The sequence below is a fragment of the Lactuca serriola genome, chromosome 1, assembly GCF_051521515.1.
Source record: "Lactuca serriola cultivar US96UC23 chromosome 1, Lser_US96UC23_V15, whole genome shotgun sequence".
Lineage (NCBI taxonomy): Eukaryota > Viridiplantae > Streptophyta > Magnoliopsida > Asterales > Asteraceae > Lactuca > Lactuca serriola.
The window spans coordinates 83,505,000-83,527,578 of NC_136408.1; the positions used below are offsets into that span (position 1 = coordinate 83,505,000).

General features: G+C 40.6%; 1 protein-coding gene and 1 long non-coding RNA gene across 3 annotated transcripts; both read left to right on the forward strand.

Annotated features, from left to right (window-relative positions):
- Nucleotides 1-10,918: 10,918 nt before the first annotated feature.
- On the forward strand, nucleotides 10,919-12,503 carry LOC145069741 (uncharacterized). Of its 2 annotated transcripts, none has more exons than XR_013689663.1 (3): nucleotides 10,919-11,120; nucleotides 11,291-12,014; nucleotides 12,254-12,503. It is a non-coding gene; the product is annotated as an uncharacterized LOC145069741 (long non-coding RNA). The 2 variants fall into 2 exon arrangements; XR_013689661.1 differs by having other exon boundaries at nucleotides 11,291-11,760; nucleotides 11,892-12,503.
- A 7,395-nt stretch (nucleotides 12,504-19,898) lies between these two features.
- Nucleotides 19,899-20,638, forward strand: LOC145057866 (agamous-like MADS-box protein AGL62). Its single transcript, XM_079005780.1, has one exon. The coding sequence runs from the start codon at nucleotides 19,940-19,942 to the stop codon at nucleotides 20,636-20,638; it is 699 nt and encodes a 232-aa protein (XP_078861906.1). The 5' UTR covers nucleotides 19,899-19,939.
- The last annotated feature ends 1,941 nt before the right edge of the window (nucleotides 20,639-22,579 follow it).

Sequence of the window (22,579 nt, forward strand, 5' to 3'; positions counted from 1 at the left end):
AAAAAAAAATATAAGAATATATTATGATTTTTTTTTCATATTTATATAAACAAATTCAACGACTATTATTGTAATAAATCTTTATTTATAAATTTGTCAAATATATCATGTTTGTATTGTCGAACGTTTTTTTTAAGTTTTGTATTTTTTTTTCAAATTGTTTATCATTAATAAAGTTGGAAAAAAAATATAAATTTAAAAAAAAAACTTAAAAATAATAAAGATATATATGTTTTTTCAGGCTAAAAGATATCTGAAGATGTTAGAAGACTCTGGTCAACATCTGTGCCAAGAAGAGGGCATGCAGACATATTTAGGTCTATAATCTTCAAAAAAAACAGAAGAGGTCACGCAGATCCGCAGACAAAAAACAAACACTACCTTAGTTTGGGTCGGATTCAATTATTGATGGATGATTAACTTGTGATTGATAGCACAGGGATTCTTGCGGGCCAATAGTCATGGATTCTTTCTATGAGATTCGGCAGTGCGAGGTGAGTTTTCCTCACTGTACTTACAGGTCGAAGGCACCAAAGCCAGCCCTTTGGATTGTTATCCTGGTTTATCGTATGATTTTGTGCTGTAGTGATATGTTATATCTTTATTTTGGTACATAGGATGATGTTATGCTTAGTGATCTTTAAGATTTGTCTGTTTGTTTATTGGTTGGCTATTTGTATGCTTGTCTGTTATATATGTGTGTCGACATGGTGTATGTGTGGTTGGGTTGAGGCGGTCCTGCTTTGTGCTGAAGGCCAACTGACCCAGGGCATCCCCAATAGACTGAAGGCTAGTGGGGCGTTCCAGTCAGGCCGAAGGTCTGGAGAACGGTCCAAATAGTCTGAAGGCCTGGTGTGGTGTACTAGTCATGCTGAAGATTCTATGAGCGTACCAGATAGACTCAGTTAGACTGAAGTCTCTGTATGCATGTTGTTTGTTGTTATTATTATGATTATGTGTTGTCTTGGTACTTTGGGGGAATTCACTAAGCTTTAGGATTACAGTTTTGGATTATGTTTCAGGTATCCTAGATGATCGCGGAAAGGCAAAGCCATGATTGTACGCCTCCTCGTATTTTGATTTATGATTTTGGGAAAACTCATATGTTAAACATGTTTTGAAAACTAAATTATAAACAATGATGATTTGTGGATTGGTTTTAAAAGTTTAAATTTTTCATGAATTTTATGGATGTTACAAGTTGGTATCAGAGTCTTGGTTCTAGTGAATTGGAGGAACACTCCTATGAATCCAGTCTGAAACTAAGGGAAAAGATTTTAAAACAATTTTCAAATGGTTTTCAAAATAATTAAGGAGGATGCGATGTGTACGATCAGTCGGAGCCTGTAAGTGGACCCCAAATTACCACACCATTATTTGAGATTTTGTTATGATATGTTAGAACCACATTCTAGTAATAGGTTAGGGATCTTTAGGGACTCTATGATAGAATTTCCTGATATATGACGCCTTATCTCCTATAGAGTACTTGATTGATTGTTGTATGACTCTTTCGTATGTGAACTTACTATTGAGTGAATATGCTAAGTCACATGCTACATGGGTTAAATGATCTTTGGGTAAAGGATTTGGTCCTGCTGCACAGCTCTCGTCTGAGTCTAAATGTTGTAGGATTGAATCTTTTAGTCTAAGATTGTTTAAGCTGTGCGGCTTGTGATTGTATTCATGCGATAGCTATCTATAACCAATGGAGGGTCGTGTGGCATTGGTGGTAGGATGAGTTAAATAGGGTCAGTTGGCCAGTTGCATTATGTTTAGTGTTCCTCAAGGAAGTGAGGATGGAGAGCATGAGTTGTGGTATGTGAGAAGGGATGTTTTTGGTTATTCTATGGATTGGAATGTTACTACACAAATGTTGATTGCTTTGTGATTTATGGGAATCTTAAGTGATGTGAGTTAGCTACTGAGTGAATATGTTACGTAACATGTGACAAGTGTTGAATAATCTCTGAGTAACGGATTTGACCCTATTTTGTAGCTCTCATCTGAGTCTAACCTTTGTAGGGATGAGTCTATTACTCGAAGGATTATCCAAGCTTTGTTTCATGTGATTGTATTCATGATATAGTTAATTGACATTACTGGTATTTCTTCAGTAGCTGATGACAGCATGAGGTCGGGAACCTAGGAAAGCCTAGGAAATGCTTCAGTGGGTTTTGTTGTGTTGTTTAGCGAGTACTTGGAGTATTAGTTTATGAAAGTAACTTGCAGGATTCGTGATGATTCTTGAGGAAAGTATGGATATGTCTGGAAGGTAGTATTGAACCCGTACTATGTAAAGCATAGGATCCATACTCGAATCGGGGAGAGTCATGGAGAATCTAGGAAGCCTGTAAGATGAGGATTCTTGGGTATGTTCTGATCTTTTGCATGTGGTCTTTTCATTAAGGTGTTGAGCACCCAGGAAGGGGATTTAGGTTTCGGTTCCGGCTTAGGTACAAGTTCTGAGCAAATCGATGAGCGGATGCGGGGTTTCATCTCATCGTAGATTAACCGTGGTATTTTGGAATTAACTCCGGTGACCTTTGGTTCAGTCAAGGAATGGATTTTGGAGCTCTTGGATGGCCGTCCTAGGGCCTTTCGAGCCGAGATTTTAGCAGGGCAGTTGGGGGCTCATCTAGAGCCCAAAGCTTGTGGATCCCTATAATCCCTTAGGAAATAGGATCATATCGCTAGTTCTAGTCATTCTCATGATTGAATCCCCGTGGAGGTTTTGCTAGCCTTACACGAAGAGTTACCCAACATCATTGGGCATGAAACTGATAGATTGGTCGCCAGGTCTGAGGGTCGGACCTCGGCTATTCAGGTGGTTGACGGGATGGACAGGGTAAGCCAGGAGCACGAGGTTGGTTCAGATAGGAAATTGGAGAAGAAGAGACAAACTCATGGTCTAGCTCAGTAATCAGATCAGTTGGACATTGGTATAGTGAGTGTTAGAGACCCGAGGGGCTGTGGTGGTTGCACGAAGGATGTATGGATACATTAGGATGTGTGCAACAGGTCTAAGTGCGGCAGGTGTGGGTGGAAGGGTCATTTCCGCCAAGAATGCACCCTGGAGGTAGAATTTCGTTGTCATCAGCCAGGTCATACCAGGGCAAATTACGCACGCTTAGTGGTCAGGGCAACTCATGTTCCATCGCGAGTACATCGGCAGGAAGAGGGGGTCAGGATTCCAGTGTATGCTTGTGCGGGTATGTTATCTTATGTTTCCTTCTTGTTTATTTTCAGAATTTATATTGTTTGGGAATTTTTTTTATTGGTTCGGGGTAAGCATTATCTTTGGGTTTGGTATTCTACTTTTGTCTGGGTCATATCATTAAAGATTGTTACATGCCATTTTTGCATGCCATGAATCATTAGTGGGTCGTATCTTGCTGAGCGGGTTTTGCTGTGTTCTGTGGTTATTCTGGGTCCTTGACGAGATCAATTCAGGGGTAATGTTTGAAGAGTCTATGATCAGGAGTAGTGGGTTAGTTCTCCAGGGAAGTTAGGTTTTGGGTGTTTTATATGTTGATCTGGTGGGATCGGGGTCGTTTAAGAGTTGTTGGTCACCAGAAGTACCAGGGGAATCTTATTATAGCAAGGATTGTAGATGGTTATAATTCGGAGATTCATTTGAGGATGGGGAAGTTAGGGTGAAGACTCGCCAGTTCGGAGCAAGGGTTATGGTCTTTATTCGGCAGCACAAAGGACTTCAGGGTTTAGTGTTGCATCATAGGGATAGTTGGGATTATCGGACCTGCTAAGATTTCAGGGATTATTCTTCTCGATTCCAATAGTTGGGTGGTCTTCAAGATCAGCTAGTATTGGAACGTTGATATTGGTAAGTAGGTCATGGTCGGTTCCTACTATATGTAGATTAGTGGGTGGGAAATCCATCGAATCCTTGGGGATGGGAGAGTTTTCACAAATTCAAGTGGGGGAAAATCAATCAGAATCTCTGGGAATGGTTTGGATGTGGAACTAGGGAAAGTTTCACACCCCGGTTACAAGGAGAGACGACCTGTGTGACTTTCTGGTTTGAAGTCATGTAAGTTAGGAGCTTAGTGAGTGTGTGGTCAAGGTATTGGATCTGGAGTTGTGGGATTGAATGTGTGTCAGCGAGTGGCGCAGAGGGATGCTTAAGCCAGGAAATTCTCGTCTTTGAGCTCTTGAGAACCTAGTGGTTGGACCGGGTGCGAGACTGGTATTCTCAGCGATGGTATGGGAACCTTTATATCTCAGTTTAGTGAGGGATTGTTGTGAATCATAAGGTTTTCGGTATATTGCAAGAGTAGAACCTTGGATATCGGGTTATGAGTTAGTTATCAAGTTCGTTCTTGGTGGGACTCGCGTTGGGAATCGCGGGTGTGTATGTGCAAAGTCTTCATTTCGGTAGGGTATGAATTAATGAATATGTATGTCAAGGGTAGCAGTTAAAGGGTTCAGGGTTAAAAGTTGGGTTCAGTTTTGATGGAAGATAAGATTCTTGAGATTGTGGATTGTTTGGTTCTATGTAACATCCCAACTCCCAGGTATAACATTTATTTATTTATTTATGAGTTGATTGAGCAACTCTACAAGTACAGTTTTGGAAGAGAAGAGAAGAGTATCAAAGCAAGGAACAAGAATGGACTGTTGGATCCGGTGTTATTTCATCTATAGCTTCTATTGAAGGTAAAAAGTTTCCACCTTTCTCAATAGTTTGATTAGAACTCATTTTATGGAGTTTTAGGGCTTATTCCATCTTTCATTGAGGCTTTGAGTGTGTTGAGCTTATCAAGACCTTGAGACTTCATATCTGGACCTTGTGAGGTCCCTAGAGTCCAAAGCTCCCAACTTTATCCTGCTAATAGAAGAGCTTTTAAGATTAAGACCCTAAATGGAAGTTGTTTTGGAATTTCAAGCCCTAAGTGCCAAGCATGGAAGTAAAGCTTGCAGCTTTACGTGGTATCTCAGCCTTAGGAGGCTAGATCTAGAGTTTGGGTTTGTAGATCTGCCTTAAAACATATGAATGAGAAAAGGCTCTGAAGGGACTTGACGAGTTGATGAGCTGAATCGACGAGTCGGCTAGGGTTTTCCTCGACGAGTCTGGACATGAGTAACTCGACGAGTTAATGATACAACTCGACGAGTTAAGTCCGCTTATCGCGATATTTCTGATGGAATCAGGGAACTAGACGAGTTACATAGTTGCACTCGACAAGTCGGGTCAATATTGACTGTTGACTCGAGTGTTGACTTCTGTTGACTTTAGTGTTTGGTCAAGACAAGGATTATGGAGACCATGGAGGGGTAGCATAGTCTTTTACCCATTCCAAGAGATAAGAGAGAGAAAATAACTTGGTTTATTTGGAGTTTTGATTTAAGTATTAATTAGAGATAATTTTCGTATGTGTTTGGCGGAGGCTAAATCGGTGATTCGTGTACGAGTTTTATTTGCTTACTTACTAGGTGAGTCTTCTAACTATACTTACCGTGAGTGGTAATTTTGTGTGACCGGAGTGGCTGGTGTATATTGACTATTATGATATCCTGTATTACATCTTTGTGATTTATGATGTGTATTATGCTGAGCTTTACCGACTTAGGACCGGAGGGTCCACCCGAGTTGTGGGACCGAAGGGTTCCACTGAGACACATCGACTAGAGGGTCTTATTTGAGATATATCCATGAGAGGCTAATGAGATATGTATGGTATTTTGGGGAACTCACTAAGCTTTGTGCTTACCGTGTTATATGTTATGTGTTTCAGGTACTTATCAGGATCACGGGAAGGTGCCAACTTGATTGTACACACGAGACGGAGTGATGTTTTGAGGATCATGGATTGTGTTTAAACAATTTATGAACATGTGTTTTTGATAAATTGTCATTTTTGGAGAATTGTGAATCGTGTTTATGACAATTATGTGATTTTTAGATTGAAAACTTTGTTTGAAAATTTATGGTATTACAAGTTGCTATCAGAGCCTTGATTTGAGGGATTCAGATGTACCTTCAGGTGTGTCTGGACTCAAACTGAGGATTTGAGAAAGATTTTCAAAAGAAATGATTTTTCTAAAATGAGAAAGAGTTTAAAGAGAAAAACGATTTGGAGCAGTGTGTACAATCAGCCAGAGCCTGAACGGTGATTTCCCAAACTACCCTTACTTATTTGTGTTATGAGATATTCATGAGATATTTGGGAAGCATGCTAGAGGATAGGCTATGTATTTCATATTTTAGGGCTAGAGTTTCCCGATTTGGGATGCCTTAGCCTAGGAATTGTTGTTATCTGTTATTTTCCTTGAGTATATGATGAGTAGGAGTAACTAGAGGGAATTACTTAGAAAGAGTTCTAAGTCGAGCGATAATCTAGGAGAGATACCTAGATGAGCATATGTGGGGTCTACTGAGAGATTAGTCTGTTATTCGTGAGAGATAGAGTACGTGTGAATTGGGATCCTAGGAGGAGGACTTGGGGTGACTACAGGTTGGTGTGGAAGGTAGTATTGGTCCCATACTACTGAAAACATCGGATCTGTATGCAACCGAAGTAAGAATCGTTAGGGTCCTACGGATCATGTAGGGGCGGGAAGTCGAGTATGAGTATGCTCGAACGAGTCTCTGATGATTTGTGTGTTGTGTTTCAGAGACGTCATGGTGGGTACACGCCACAAACCCGAGGGCGGTAGTGCCAACGACGAGGAGATCCGCCAGATCATTCATGAGGAGGTGGCCGCAGCTATTCGTGAGGCGATATCAGAGATGTTTGGGTCTATTAAGACCACATTGATCGAGACATTTGATGGGCGCTATGCTACTGTTACTAAGGCTATTGCCGTTGTAGCCACCACAGCCGTGGCTGCTGCTAGGCCATAGGAAGGTGAGTCGTTGTTGTTCCTAGAGTTCAGCAACACGAAGCCACCAGAGTTTGATGGGACACATGATTCAATTGCTGCCATGAGATGGATTTCTGATATTGAGGGATGCTTTTATACGTGTTCATGCCCAAAGCACTTGAGAGTTCGGTTTGAGCTGAACCAGCTTCGCTGGGGAGCAAAGGACTGGTAGAAGTTTGTGACAGCTAGTTTTACTCCTGCAGACCATGCTGCAATGATGTGGGATAGGTTCACATAGTTGTTCCGAGACGAGTATGTTCCCCAGGTGGAGAGGGAACAGTTGGACCATGAGTTTCTGTCTCTCAAGTAGAAGACAGAAACAATGACTGTTATTTCGAGGATGTTCCATGAGAGGGCATTGTTTTTCCCTAAACGCATGTCTACTGAGCAGGCACGTGTGAGTCAATATCTGAGCATAATGAGGAGGGATATACGCGAGTTTGTGGCGAACTCGTCATATCGAACATTGGCTGAGCTTCGGAACAATGCCAGGAGGAAGGAGATTAAGCTTGAGTTTCAGACCAAAGAGGAGGCGGAGTCACGGGGTAGTGACAAGAGACCAATACAGTCGCAGTCGGCGACGAAGCGGGAAAAGCCCGCTGATGTGAGAGCTGGGGGACAGAAGGGCCGCACTTGTGTCAAGTGCGGCAAGAGTCATGAGGGATCATGTCAGGCAGGGATTTGCTACAAATGTGGCAAAGAGTGGCACATGACGAAGGATTGCCCCAAGGGGTTTGCAGTTTGCTTCCACTGCAACCAGGCCGTCCATCGGAAGGCCGAGTGCCTTCAGCTCATTCAGGGATCAGCCTAGGGTTCCACCCCTACTGCTTTACGTGCTACTGATAGTCGGCCGATGAAGGCCGAGGCTCATAGGGCTCATCATAGAGCTTTTCATCTAACAGTGGAGGAGGTCTGTGCAGCACCTGATGTCGTGGCTGGTACGTATTTCCTTATTTATATTATTTTTAGATTTGTTGTGCTTATTATGTGCTGTATATAGGTACTTTTCTTGTGAGTTCTATACCTGCTTTGGTGTTATTTGACTCGGGTGTGAGTCGAACCTTCGTGGATTTAGCTTTTAGTCATCTCATCTGTATCAGGCGTGAGGCGTTGAGTCAACCTCTAAGGGTTTCTATAGCTGAAAAGCATGCCGTTTTTTCTACTGATGTATTCTAGGGATGTGTACTAGAGATCTTTGGTGTTGAGTTCCCGATATACCTGGTACCGATCGTGATGGGTGATGTCTGTGTCATAGTGGGCATGGATTTTTTGAGTTGGTTTGGAGCTGTGATCGACTGTGAGAGTTAGTTGGTGACTATACGAGACCCTAGTAGGGGAGAGCATACAGTGTTTGGCAAGGGTACCATATCTAGATAAGCTTTCTCCTCTGCTGCCAGAGCGAGATATAGTCTACAACAGGGTTGTATGGGCTTTTTGGCATATGCAATGGATATGCGGGTTGCTGCAGAGAGGTCGCATTCTATCGCCAAGGTTCCGATAGTTTGCAAGTTTTCGGATGTTTTTCCCGAGGAGTTGCCGGGTGTGCCTCCCGAGAGGCAGCTAGATTTCCTGATTGATTTGGTTCCGGGTGTGGCACCTATTGCCAAGGCACCTTATCGCCTTACACCACCAGAGTTGCAGGAGTTATCCTCCCAGCTCCAGGAGTTGCTGGGGAAGGGCTTCATTAGCCCCTGGATGGTTCACACTGGATGTGCACCGATTACCGGGAGTTCAACAAACTGACGGTCAAGAACCGTTATCCACTACCGAGGATTGACGATTTATTAGATCAGTTGCAGGGGGCGTGTTGGTTCTCCAAGATTGATTTGAGATCTGGATATCATCATATGAGAATTTGCGAGGAGGATATCCAGAAGCCGACCCTTTAGGACTCGTTATGGGCACTACGAGTTTGTGGTGATGCCTTTTAGACTCACCAACACACCGACAATGTTCATGGATCTCATGAACCGGGTGTGTAGGCCCATGTTGGATCGATCGGTGATCGTGTTCATCGACGATATTCTGGTGTACTCGAGATCTAGAAAGCAGCACGAGGAGCATCTTCGGGATATTCTTGGAGTATTGATGGTGGAGAGGCTTTACGCCAAATTCTCCAAGTGTGATTTCTGGTTACGAGAGGTCCAGTTCCTGGGACACCTCGTTAATCAGAATGGAATATTGGTCACCCCGGACAAGATTAAGGCAGTTATGAGATGGGAGGTGCCAAGATCCCCACCGGCTACTATCGGAGGTTTATCTGAGATTTCTCCAAGATTGTTGTTCCTCTTACCAGATTGACATGGAAGGGGGTTACTTTTTCCTCGGGGCCCGAGCAACATGCCTCATTCGAGACTCTTCGCCAGAGATTGTCCGAAGCTCCAGTGTTAGCCCTTCCCGAGGGAGTAGAGGACTTTCTGGTTTACTGTGATGCATCTATATCAGGGATAGGTGCGGTGTTGATGCAGAGGGGGCATGTGATAGCATATGCATCGAGGCAGTTGAAGCCTCATGAGATGAGGTATCCCACCCACAATTTAGAGCTGGGGGCGGTGGTGTTCGCCCTTAAGATCTGGCACCACTATCTGTATGGAGTCCGATGTACCATATTCACAGACCATAAGAGTCTTAAGTACCTCATGGATCAGCCCACCCTGAATATGAGACAGATGAGGTGGTGGGATGTAATGAAAGACTATGACTACGAGATCTTATATCACCCAGGCAAGGCTAATGTGATAGTCGATGCCTTGAGCCGTAGGGCAGAGAGTGCTCCGATTCGAGATGTGTGTATGAGGATGACGGTGATGACTCCAGTCATAGATACCATACGAGAGGCTCAGGTGGAGGCTGTGAGGCCAGAGAACCTCAAGAGGGAGCGAGTGATCGGACATGTTTCCGAGTTTGAGACGGATAGTTGGGGGCTTATGAAATTCCGTGGCGGATTTAGGGCCCTATATAGGTGGAGCTTGGCGCATACTGATGGAGGAGGCACATAGATCAAGATTTTTGATCCATCTAGGATCCACTAAGATGTATTTGGATTTGAAGAGGGGTTATTAGTGGCCCTATATGAAGAGAGATGTGGAATGGGTAGTCGAGAGGTGCTTGACCTGTCGTCAGGTTAAGGCAGAGCACCAGTGTCCACATGGCCCGTTGCAGCTTCTAGAGACTCCCCAGTGAAAGTGAGAACAAATTTCCATGGATTTTATCACCAAATTACCGAGAACCGCACGAGGTATCGACGCGATATGGGTAATTGTGGACCGGTTGACGAAGAGTGCTCACTTTTTGGAAATCAGTGAGAACTTTTCTGCAGAGAAATTAGCCGAGATTTATGTGAGAGAGGTGGTAGCTCGACATTGAGTGCCGACATTGATAGTGTTGGATCGAGATGTGTTCTTTACTTCTAGGTTCTGGAAGATGTTTCATTAGGAGTTGGGTACCCGGTTTCACTTCAGTACCGTATACCACCCACAGACAGACAAACATAGTGATCGGACGATTCAGACGCTTGAGGACATGTTGCATGCATGTGTTATGGACTTCGGAGGAAGCTAGGACACTTGTTTGCCCTGGCTGAGTTTTCATACAACAACAACCACCATTCCAGTATTGGTATGCCTCCCTTTGAGTTCTTATATGGGAGGAGGTGTCGGACTCCCATCTGTTGGGGATAGGGATGAGCAGCGGAAGCAGGTACCTGCTTTCGGAACCGGAACCTTCTCGGAACTGCCGGTTCTAGAACTGGAACTGCCTTAGGTGGTTCCGGTTCCGTTTCCTAAAGTCTCGGAACCACCTTAAGCGGTTCCGGTTCCAATTCTCATTTTCACAAAATCGATACCCGCTGGATACCCGCCGGTTCCGGTTCCAATACCGGGTATCCGGAACCGGCGGTTACCTGGAACCGGTACCGACGGGTACCCGCCTTTTCTAAAAAAAAATAATTATTTATATATTGTTGATTTTGTCTAGGGTTATATCTCATCTAGGGTTATATGACTATATCGACTCATTCTAAAAAATACGCCGACACACGCTTCTTTGAGTTCTCTCCCGTCTTAGACCTGAACTGGTCCTTCGTCTCCCTCGTCTCTGTCTCTCGCATTACTAATTTGCCCCAAATAGGTGAACCACGTCGCTTCTTCTCAGTACCACATCGCTCCAATTGTCCCTAATTAGGTTCTTCATCGTCTCACTCGTCGCTTGATTATCATTCCTCTCTCATCCTCAAGGTTAGATTCTTAATCGTAACTCTCAAATATGATTGTATCTGTTGACTGTGGAATTGGTTATCTCGATTATCGAGTTATTAGGTTGTTCAACCTCCATATGTGAATTCGTTTATTAGACTGTTAATTTCGATTTTTTGTTGATTTTTTTTGTTAATTTGTCGATTCTTTAGGTTTTGTTAACATCTATATGAAGTTTAAGCTGCAACAGGCAGGAATCAAGGCAATCCAATGGCGAAATCTGTTAATATGAAGTTTTATCTGTATTCTAATTCAGTCATTATAAGTGCATCTGTAATATGTCGGTTTGACCCTTTTAGAAGATTTGTTCTTCGGTCTCCACGATTACCTTCTACTGAAGATATTGTTAGCCTGTAAGTGCAAGAAGCTTCAGAAATTCATATCATTTGTATTCTAGTTCAGTCACTATAAGTGCAAGAAGCTTTAAATTTTCCAATTGCAGGAGTAGGATTGAATGTTGAGTTACAGAAGCTGATATTACCTTATAATGACTTTGGATTCTTTGGATTTACTAAAGCTCATTATAGTTAAAGGAATATCTAGTTGAGGCATGCAAATTGAAGCTTTCAGTATTAGATTTGTCTAATAATTCACTATCTAGCCTCCCCCTGAGATTGGTAAGGTTAGCATTTTATTGTACACGTAAAATTCAGTACTACATGAAAACAATGCTTTTATGATTTTTATTTGTATTTTTATTGGAAAAGGTACTTTTATGAATTAATAATATTATTATTCTCTAATGTCTTTTAGGCTTGATGACAACTTTGAGGAGGCTTGTACTCACTGGAAATCTATACGAAACTCTAAGAAGGTTTAAAAAGCAACCCCATTTTAATTATTTGATCCAAATTTATATTCTTCAAGCTGAAGAAGGTACCCACTATTCATGTGCACCATATTTGGTATTGAACTTTTATTATTATTATTATTATTATTATTATTATTATTATTATTATTATTTTATAGATTTGGTCCTTTTATAAGTTTGAATGATACTCCAATGTGTTATAAATGTAGCTTTTTTATTTAATAAAATGTTAGTTTTTATACTAAATTTATGTTTCTTGTATAATATTTATTATTATAATTTTTTTTGCTTAATTTCATTTCAGAAATCAGTCGCAATATGGAAGATCTCTTAAGAGGGAATAAGTAATTGTTGTTGTTTCTGCTGATTGTTGTTGTAGCTGTTTTCCGATGTTGTTGTTCTTGTTGCTGAGTTGTGTTGTCGTTGTTTTATTGTTTTATTGTTGCTATTGTTGCTGTCACTATTGCTGTTTTTCGCTATTACCATTGTTGTTTTTATTGTTGTTGTTTTTGCTTTTATGAATTGTAATTTCAGTCTCCTGTTGCTATTTTATAGTTTTTAATTTGTTGTTTTTATTGCTACTGTTTATAGCTTGTAGTTTAATATTTTGGCATGTTTTTAATAGCTTGTTATTTAAAAGATCAATTTTTGGTAAATGTTTTGGATTTATATCTTCTACTTATATTGTTTGTATTGGTTAATTTACATAATTTACATGACATGTATAAAATAACAAGTTTTAATACTCAAGAAGCCAGGTACCTGGAACCAGAACCGGTTCTGGCGGTTCCGGGAGCGGTTCCAATTTTCTAGGAACCGGTGTAGGCGGTTCCGGTTCCAATACCAAAAACATAAGAACCGCCGGTTCCGGGAGCGGTTCCGGTTCCAGCTAAAATAGGCGGGTACCCGGTTATGCTCATCCCTAGTTGGGGAGACGTAGGGGCAGAGAGTGATAGGTGGCACTGAGATAGTGATCAAGACGAATGAGCAAATTCAACAGGTCAGATAGAGGTTACTGACGGCCCAGAGTCGCCAGAAGAGTTACGCAGACCGGCGACGATCCGAGCTAGAGTTCCAAGTTGGAGATTTTGTCCACCTGAAGGTATCCCCGTGGAAAGGGGTGATCCGATTCAGGAAGCGGGGAAAGTTGGGTCCTAGATATATCGGTCCTTTCAGAATGGCTGCTAGAGTGGGGAAGGTAGCTTATCGGTTGGAGCTACCTGTAGAGTTGAGCCAGATTCATAACACCATCCACGTATCTGAGTTGAGAAAGTGTGTAGCCGATGAGACGGCAGTGGTACCTTTACGCCTTGTTCCCGAGTCTTTTTGTAAATTCATTAAAGGAAATGGAAGGAAAGTTTTGACAGAAAGAAAGGGAAGTGAAGGAAAATATTCATTATATCGTGTTCCCGAGTTCGAAGGAAATGAAAGAAAAATTTTAAGTTTTTGTGTTCTCGAGTTATGAGGAAAAAGAAAATAAAACGTAAAATTTTCCTTCCCCTCACTTTCTTCCCAAATCCGCCCAATTTGGGAGGAAAATTTGGAAGGAAAACATTCCTCCAAAATCCTTTCCCTCCCCTCACTTTCCTTCCATTAATGAAACTCGGGAACATGATTTTTCTTTGACACCCATCACTTTCCTTCCGTATCTTCCCATTTCTCTCCTTAAGTAGAACTCGGGAACAAGGCGTTAGAAGACATTCAGGTAGATTCGAGCCTGAGTTACATTGAGAGACTGACAATGATTTTGGATAGAAAAGTTAAGACCCTGAGGAACAAGGAGGTGAGGTTGGTTAAGGTGCAGTGGGAGCACCGTAGGGGATCCGAGTGGACTTGGGAGCCGGAGTTCGAGATGCGCAAGCAGTACCCACAGTTGTTTCCAGAGAATGACTTCGAGGGTGAAGTCTGATTCTAGAGGGGGAGAATTGTAACATCCCGACTCCAAGGTATAATATTTATTTATTTATTTATGAGTTGATTGAGTAACTCGACGAGTTGGATGCCCCAACTCGTCGAGTAGAGACGAATTGGCCACGTGGGTTTTATGACCAACTCGACGAGTCTGAGGGACCAACTCGTCGAGGTGGCGCTGTGAGAGGAAACCCTAAATCTCCGGGGTTTGGTCCCATTTAAGGGACCTTAAGCCCTCATTTTCGCCTCACCATCCACCTTACTCCCCTGTGTGAAACCCTAATCGTCCATATTGATCTAAGAGAGAAAGATAGCTAATCTTTGGGCATTTTAGTACACTTTTGGAAGAGAAGAGAAGAGTATCAAAGCAAGGAATGAGAAGGTACTATTGGATCTAGTCTTATTTCATCTATAGCTTATGTTGAAGGTAAAAAGTCTCCACCTTGTTCATTAGTTTGATTAGATCTCATTTTATGGAGTTTTAGGGCTTATTCCATCTTTCCTTGAGACTTTGACTGTGTTGAGCTTACCAAGAAATGGAGAATTCAGATATGGACCTTGTGAGGTCCCTAGAGTCCAAAGGTCCCATCTTTATCCAGCTAATAGAATAGCTTTTATGATTAAGACCCTAAATGGAAGTTGTTTTGGCATTTCAAGCCCTAAGTGCCATGCATGGACGTAAAGCTTGCAGCTTTACGTGGTATCTCAACCTTGGGAGGCTAGATCTAGAGTTTGGGGTTTTAGACCTGCATTAAAACGTTTGAATGAGAAAAGGGTTTGAAGGGAATCAACGAGTCGATGAGCTGACACGACGACTCAACTAGGGTTTTCTTCGAAGAGTCTGGACATGAGTAACTCGACGAGTTGATGTGACAACTCGACGAGTTAATTTTGGTTTTCGCGATATTTCTGAAGGAATGAGGGGCTCGACGAGTCACATAGTTGCACTCGACGAGTCGGGTCAACATGGACTGTTGACTCGAGTGTTGACTTTTGTTGAGTTTAGGGTTTGGTCTAGATAGGGATTATGGAGACCATGGAGGGGTAGAATACTCTTTTACCCCTTCCAAGAGATTATAGAGAGAAAATAACTTGGTTTATTTGTAGTTGTGATTTAAGTGTTAATTAGAGATAATTGGCATATGTGTTAGGCGGAGGCTAGATCGGTGATTCGTGTAAGAGGTCTATTTGCTTACTTACTAGGTGAGTCTTCTCACTATACTTACCTTGAGTGGTAATTTTGTGTCATCGGAGGGTCTTGTGTGCTTATATTGAGTATTGTGATATCCTGCATTACGTCTTTGTGATTTATGTTTTGTATTATGTTGTGCTTTACTGAGTTAGGACCGGAGGGTCCACCCGAGTTGTGGGGCCGGAGGGTTCGACTAAGGCACATCGACCAGAGGGTCTTATTTAAGATATAGCCATGAGAGGCTAATGAGATATGTGTGGTATTTTGGGGAACTCACTAAGCTTTATGTTTACCGTATTATGTGTTATGTGTTTCAGGTACTTCTCAGGATCACGGGAAGGCGCCGACTTGATTGTACAAACGACATGGAGTGATGTCTTGAGGATCCTGGATTGTGTTTAAACAATTTATGAAATGTGTTTTTGATAAACTGTAATTTTTGGATAATTGTGAATCGTGTTTATGAGAATTATGTGCTTTTTAAAATGAAAATTTTATTTAAAAATTTACGGTGTTACATTCTATCTGTGTGGGGGTTAGGCAAGCATGGGGTTTCAAAATTTTAGCAGTGGTATGTTCGTTCGGGAGTTAAAGGAAGTAGTATATTGTTCAACACTAGAAGGCTTATTTCCCAGTTTGTCTCGTGTTGTTCATTATGTTCATGTAATTGTTATCGTCATGATGAGTCTCTTCTTGAAAGATTATCTAATTCCTTTTGTCAAGTGGACTGGAATTAGCAAGTTTCGGTATGGTCAATTTGTCATGGAGTCAGACTAACTCGAGACTTCGGATTTTTGGATGAGTAGAAGTGATTATTCGACATGGGTTTGTCCTAGGATGAGAAAGGATTTGTTCATCTTCGTGTTGGGAGAGACATTTTAGGGTTGGTTTCGGTCGTCGTTGGGAAGTCTATGGGGTGCTCAAGGTTGTGGCCATGTGGCACAGGATGTCTGGTGTGCCTAGGATGGTAAGCAATGATTTTGAGGAAGAAATCTAATTTAAGTAGGGGAGAGTTGTAACACCCTATTCCGAATTGTTTCTTATTTCAGGGTGGTGACCAAAGATCGGGAATTATCAGGCTTAGAGCCATTAAGGAAATAAGATTTGGACCTTTTTGGATGTGGGTGATGTAAATTTAGATGATCCGAGGGTTCGGTTTGTGTTTTGGAACCAAGGGATATTTTGGTAAAGTGTCAGCTCAGACTTTGATGGAAATTGGACTTTATTTGGGAAATTTTTTAAGGCGATTATGAGATGATTAAAGCATACAGCTTCTCGTTACCTTTCCATGGACATAAGGATCATCGGAATCAAATTTATATTGAATAAATTATGGCCTTCGGAAGAATTTAGGGTTTTGGGGAAAACCCAAGTACGCAGGGCATACTCGCGTCAGGACCTATAAGCAGGTGTACCTTGGCGTACGCTGAGCGTTGTCAGCAGTTAGTTGTGATGCTTCGGCCTCGTACGATGGGGGTACGAGGAGTACACTGGGCATATGAGGGATTCCAGAAATCCTAATTTAAGGGTGTTGAACCCTATTTAAGCACCTTAAGTATTTAGGTCTGGCCTCTTTACCAGCCCCCAAACCTCCTAAAATCCTAAATCATCCCTTAAGCTTCCTTAGTGGTGTTCTTGAGCCCTTGAGAGGATTTTAGTGGTTGTTCTTCTCATTGTTAAGGAAGCTTTGAAGATTGAAGGTGCTTTGCTTGGAAGGAAGGTCATAGATACATAATCATCTCTCTTGTTGCAATCTATTTGAGGTATCAAGTTTATACCTTGGCTTAGATGTTTAGATCTCCTCATAGTTTTTTTTATGCTTTTGGTCCCATTTTGGGTTGATTGAAGAGTTAAGACGTTTTAAGGGCTTGTTCTTTTAAATCTAGGCTTATGGCGAACTCCTATGGCATAAAGGTGCAAGCTTTATTGGATTATTGGTCACATGCATGCATTAAGTCACTTTTTAAGTCCTTTTTAAGCTTAAGAGCTTCATTTAGCCATGCATGAACGTAAAGTTGGAAACTTTATGTGATAATTCAGCTCAAGGAAGTCAGATCTATGTTTTGGAGCAATGTCTTAAGGGATTAAGGGCTGAATGTGAAAAGTGGCTGAACAGGAGGAGTATGTTGTGCGTATAGGCCAGTATGCACAGTTTACAAGCCCTAAAGCATGTACGCTTAGCGTAAAGCTGAGTACGCCCTGCGTACTCACTAGGACGTACTCATTAGAATGGGCCTCAGATCTTTTGGTCTTCAGTTTGGGCCATGTGTTGGGCTTAGATGTTTGGGGCTTTGTTGGGCCATCTAATTTCTGGTGTTTTAGGATGGGAATATTATTAGACCTTGGGTTAAGGCCCATGGAAGGTGTTTGGGCCCAATTTGGAAAATTGGGCCATGCTTGGGCCTTGGGTGTTTTTTTGGAATTTGGGCTTTCGGATTATTGGATTGGGCCAAGTTATGAAAAGGGTAAAAATGTCTTTTACCCGAGTTTGGGCACTTAGTGTAGTTCGAATCCGATTATTAATGGATGATTAACTTGTGATTGATAGTGTGCGAAATCTTATGGGCCAACGGTCAGAGATTCTTTCTGTGAGATTCGGCAGTGCAAGGTGAGTTTTCCTCATTGTACTTACGGGTCGAAGACACCAAGGCCGACCCTTTGGATTGTTATCCTAGTGTATCGTATAATTCTGTACTTTAGTGATCTGTTAGATCTATATCCTGGTAGATAGGATGATGCTATGCTCAGTGATTTGTAAGATTTGTATGTTTGTTTATTGGTTGGTTATTTGTATTCTTGTCTATTATATATGTGTGTCGACATGGTATATGTGTGGTTGGATTGAGGCGGTCTTACTTTGTGATGAAGGTCAACAGACCCAGAGCGTCCCAGAAAGACTAAAGGCCAGTGAGGCCGAATGCCTAGAAAACGGTCCAGATAGGCTGAAGGCCCGGTGTGGTGTAACAGTCATGCTGAAGGTTCTGTGAGCGTACCAAATAGACTGTAGGCCGGTGGGGCGTTCCAGTCAGACTGAAGGCTTTGTATGCATGTGGTTTGTTGTTATTATTATGATTATGTGTTGTGTTGGTACTTTGGGGAACTCACTAAACTTTAGGCTTATAGTTTTGGATTATGTTTTAGGTACCTCAGATGATCGTGCGTAGGAAAAGTCGTGACCGTGCACCTCCTCCTGTTTTGATTTATGATTTTAGGAAAACTCTGAAGTTAAACATGTTTTGAAAACTAAATTGTAAACAATGATGATTTGTGGATTGGTTTTAAAAGTTCAAATTTTTCATGAATTTTATGGATGTTGCACACCAAAGGAGACATGAGTAAGCAAGGTCGCAAGAAAGCGACGAGGTGAATGAGTCGTCAAGGATTTGATGAAATGTGTGCTCGATCAAGGAGTCAGGGGAAATTAGGGTAGCCCGATTTCTCCTAGACGCTTATAATCTAATTGAGATACCAAAAACGTTAAAAGATATGAAAGCCTAATTTTAAGGAAGAATTATTAAACATTATATTAATGATAATATAAAATGTCGAAAATACCCTCATCATTTAAAATCTAGTTAAATAAATGATAGGCTTAGAATTTTCTTTACTATCTTTGAATTCCTATTATTGGATGAAGAACGAGATGGAGAAGGCGATAGGGATTAGTTGTAGTTGTTGTTAGGGGTGTGATAAAAAAAACCGAAACTGAATAACCAAACCGAACCGAACCAAATGATGTTTGATTTATTTGGTTCGAGTTATTCGGTTTTTGGTTAATTCGGTTTGGTGAACCGAATAACGAGACCTTATTTGGTTATGTTTTCGTTAAATTTTCATTATTTTGGTTAAACCGAACAAACAATTTAATTAATATTATATTTTGTAGTAGTTTATATCTATGAATTAACATTTTATATTTAAATTGATAGATTAGTTTCTAAAAAAGTTTTTCATAACTCATTATTTAATTATTAATCATTATAAATTTATAATTGTTTCTATTTTGCATTAAAAAATCACAACCAATTTGTCAAATGTCAATTAACCTTCGTTCATTTTTTTCTTTTTCTATACGACTAAGACTATATTAATAAATCTCTACAATTTGTATGGATGCATCGATATCTTTAAGACAATACAACGTGAAAGACCGAATATAATATACTATGTATTAATATATATTTTTCATTTGGTAAAATTTTAGTAGGTTTTGTTTCTATTAGTTTAATATTTATTTACATGCGAAATTTTATCCAGTTTAACGAGTAAACCAAACTAGATAAACCGTAACCAAATACCAAAACCGATTAAACCGAGTCTTATTTGGTTATTGATTTGTTTTAAGATATAAAAAACCGAAAATAATCAAATCAATTAAACGCAAACAACCGACGGGAATATGTAGCCATGCAGGGGAAGAAGAAGTAGGAGAAGGTTAAGAGTATGGACATTGGGCCCTTCCAAAAATCTAATTAACTATTTTTTTAGTAATTAAATTTAGAAATACAATAAACTGGTAATTATTTTTTCAAGACCTTATTACTTAGTAGACAATTTAAGTTTTGGGTTACTGATTTTTAGAATATTTTATTCTTTCATTTCGCTATAATTTCGTTGATATGTAATAATTAATTAGTGATCTTAATAACAACCTTCCATAAAACTAAAAGGGTTTGTAGCAAATCTATTCTCGATCTTTCACGACACTTGCATTACGCGGTTCTTGATTTCAGAACTCTCGGGGGTTATAACACACATCATCGTCTCATCAACACATCATCGTCACATCTTCCCCCTTATTTTCAAAACATTATTTTTACCCCTCAAACACAGAAACACACATCATCCTCTCATCGACAACCATCGCCATTATCATTTATCACCAACATGGTTATAACCAGTGTCGCCGGAGATACTCTCATGAACAAGAAAAGAACTAAAGGCAAGCAAAAGATTGATATAAAGAAGATAGAAGACCCCAACAGCCTCCAAGTCGCCTTCTCTAAACGCCGCACCGGACTTTTCAAGAAAGCCGCTGAGATCTGTGTCTTGACCGGAGCCCAAATCGCCATCCTGGTTACTTCCCCCGCTGGTCGGTTCTATGGCTTTCGCCACCCCAACACCGACGTCCTGTTTGACGACTTTCTGAATGACAACAACACATACGCTGCCACCAACACCACCACCGGAGGAGAGACGGGAACCACCCAGAAGAACTATCTATCGCCGGCGCCACCGCCTATAATGGAGGAGTTCAATCAACATTACTCTGAGGTTTCGAGGGAGTTGGAGGCTGAGAAGAAGCGGGGAGGAAAGATTCCGGAGAGCAGCGGCGCATCACGTTGGTACGAAGAGCCTGTTGATGGGCTGGATGTGGAGGAGGCTCAACAGTATCTTTGTTCGTTGGATGAGTTGAAGAAGAAGGTTCTGACGAGAGCTGTTGAACTGATGATGATCAACAAGTCTTCTGCTTTATTCTTTGGTTCGAACAACGGCATTCAACCGCCGGTGGATATTCCTTCAAACGCAGTAGTCGACGACGGTGGTTTTAACTTCGAGTACGACGGGAATTTTGGGAATTTTTAGTTACATTACATCATTAGTTGGTTTAATTGGTTAAGATAGATTAAGTTTTTAATTAATGTCGTAAACATTCAGCGTTGAATTAACTGTTAGATAATTAGATTTTTTGCATTCTTATTGGGTTTGTTTTTCACTTTTCAATTTTGTTGAAATATGTAAGAAAATTTACTTGGGATTTAATTTTGTTCTTACAAAGAGATTAGATTAAAATGGTCTTTTTGAGGGAATTTTTATATGTTAAAGCGCTTGAGAACCGAAAGCAACTAACCGAGTTTTGGCATTTGTTTCGTGATTTTTGTAGTAATATTTCTGTATTTAAAAGGCTTTGTAGAAATAATGTTGGTTATTTATTTATTAAATAGAAACATAAAGATCTATTAAAAAAAGTCGCAAACCTTTCTAATAACTCGAAATTGTCATTAATCTCATAATTGCACAGTAAATTTGGTCATCCGTAATTAAGATGCTCTTTTATTATTCTTTTATTACCATTTAGAATATATTTTTAATTTAGCATATCATTTCGCAAAAATGATTTATAAAAATCACACAAGAACTTTTAAAAAACAAAATGAATTTTTTTTTGGAACCGACAAATATATTATAAGAAAACAAAAAAAAAAAAGACCCCGACTAGCAAGAAGCTATAGGGAGAGTCCATTTTCAGTTTATATCATTCTTATATCATATCATATTGGATTACATTTGGAATTCAATCGGTTAATAGGGGATGAGCACCAAGTAGCCCATTCATAAACTATTGTCGAGCTCCTGTATTTCAGCAAAGTGTACGCCGTCGATTGGATGTTATCAACAACCTTTGTAGGGGTAGTGATAAGTTTTTTTTAAATATCCTTTCATTCCTAGCCTTCCAAATCTCCTAAAGTGTATCGTAGCATATGTTGATCATAACCTTCCTCGTCTTACTGCGTATGCCTTGTTTTGTTGCATAGTCGATCAACTCTCCCACCGTGTTAAGTTGAATGTGAGGCATGTTGCACCATCTCCACATCCGTACCCAACAGTTTTCGCAAAGGTACAACTGAGTAGGATATGATTTGGGCTTTCATCCATCGTCATACATTATCCACATTGAGTTGACTCTAAGGTTATACCTCTCTTAGATAGTTATGTGGCTGTCGGTATCCTTCCCAGATTTGCTCTCCAAATAAAGTGGAGAACTTTTATAGGAATTTCATTTATCCAGTCAATTTTAACTTGAGGTATTGGATTTTTAGGCCAATCGATCATATGCCTAATTATGTCAACATGATATGTACCATCACCCGATAGTTCACAACTCCATTTATCTCCAACTGTTGTTGGCTGAAATCGACCCAGGGAAGAGCAAAGAGCTGCAAGATCGATGATATTCAGACTATTTTTCCAATTCCATTCCAGTCCAGTGGTCTTCACTCTATCCTCCACAGTGCATCTTTTTTTCTTTCCAGTTCGTATAAGTTCGGAAACGCTGCCTTTAATGTTTCGTTCCCTACCCATTTATCCCACCAAAACAATGTCTTATCACCCTTATTCACCTTTTTCTTCATTATAACCTCCATGGGCACGCCTACCTTTTTTAGTTCTTTATCAACAGATGCGATATTCTTCCATACTCCAGTGATCGATCGATTGGCTAAGCGTGAATCTTCCATTGATTTTGTTTTATGAATTCCTTGGATGACCTGACACCATAGTGTGTTCTGATTCTCTCTTAATCGCCACCACCACTTCGTGATAAGAGCTAAGTTAAGGGCCCTAAGAGAGCCAATTCCGAGTCCCCCTGCTTCTTTATGCTCTAGAATATTTTCCCAAGCCACCCAGTTTATTTTTTTGTTGTTTTCTATTTCTCCCAAGAAAAATTTCCTTCGTATTCGTTCAAGTGAATTAATGACCCCCATCAGTGCCATGAAGAGGGAAAAGAAATAAGTAGGGAGGTTTCCA

Excerpts from the sequence above, each read along its gene's own strand:
- LOC145057866 (XM_079005780.1), top strand. The coding sequence starts at position 19,940 with ATGGTTATAACCAGTGTCGCCGGAGATACTCTCATGAACAAGAAAAGA.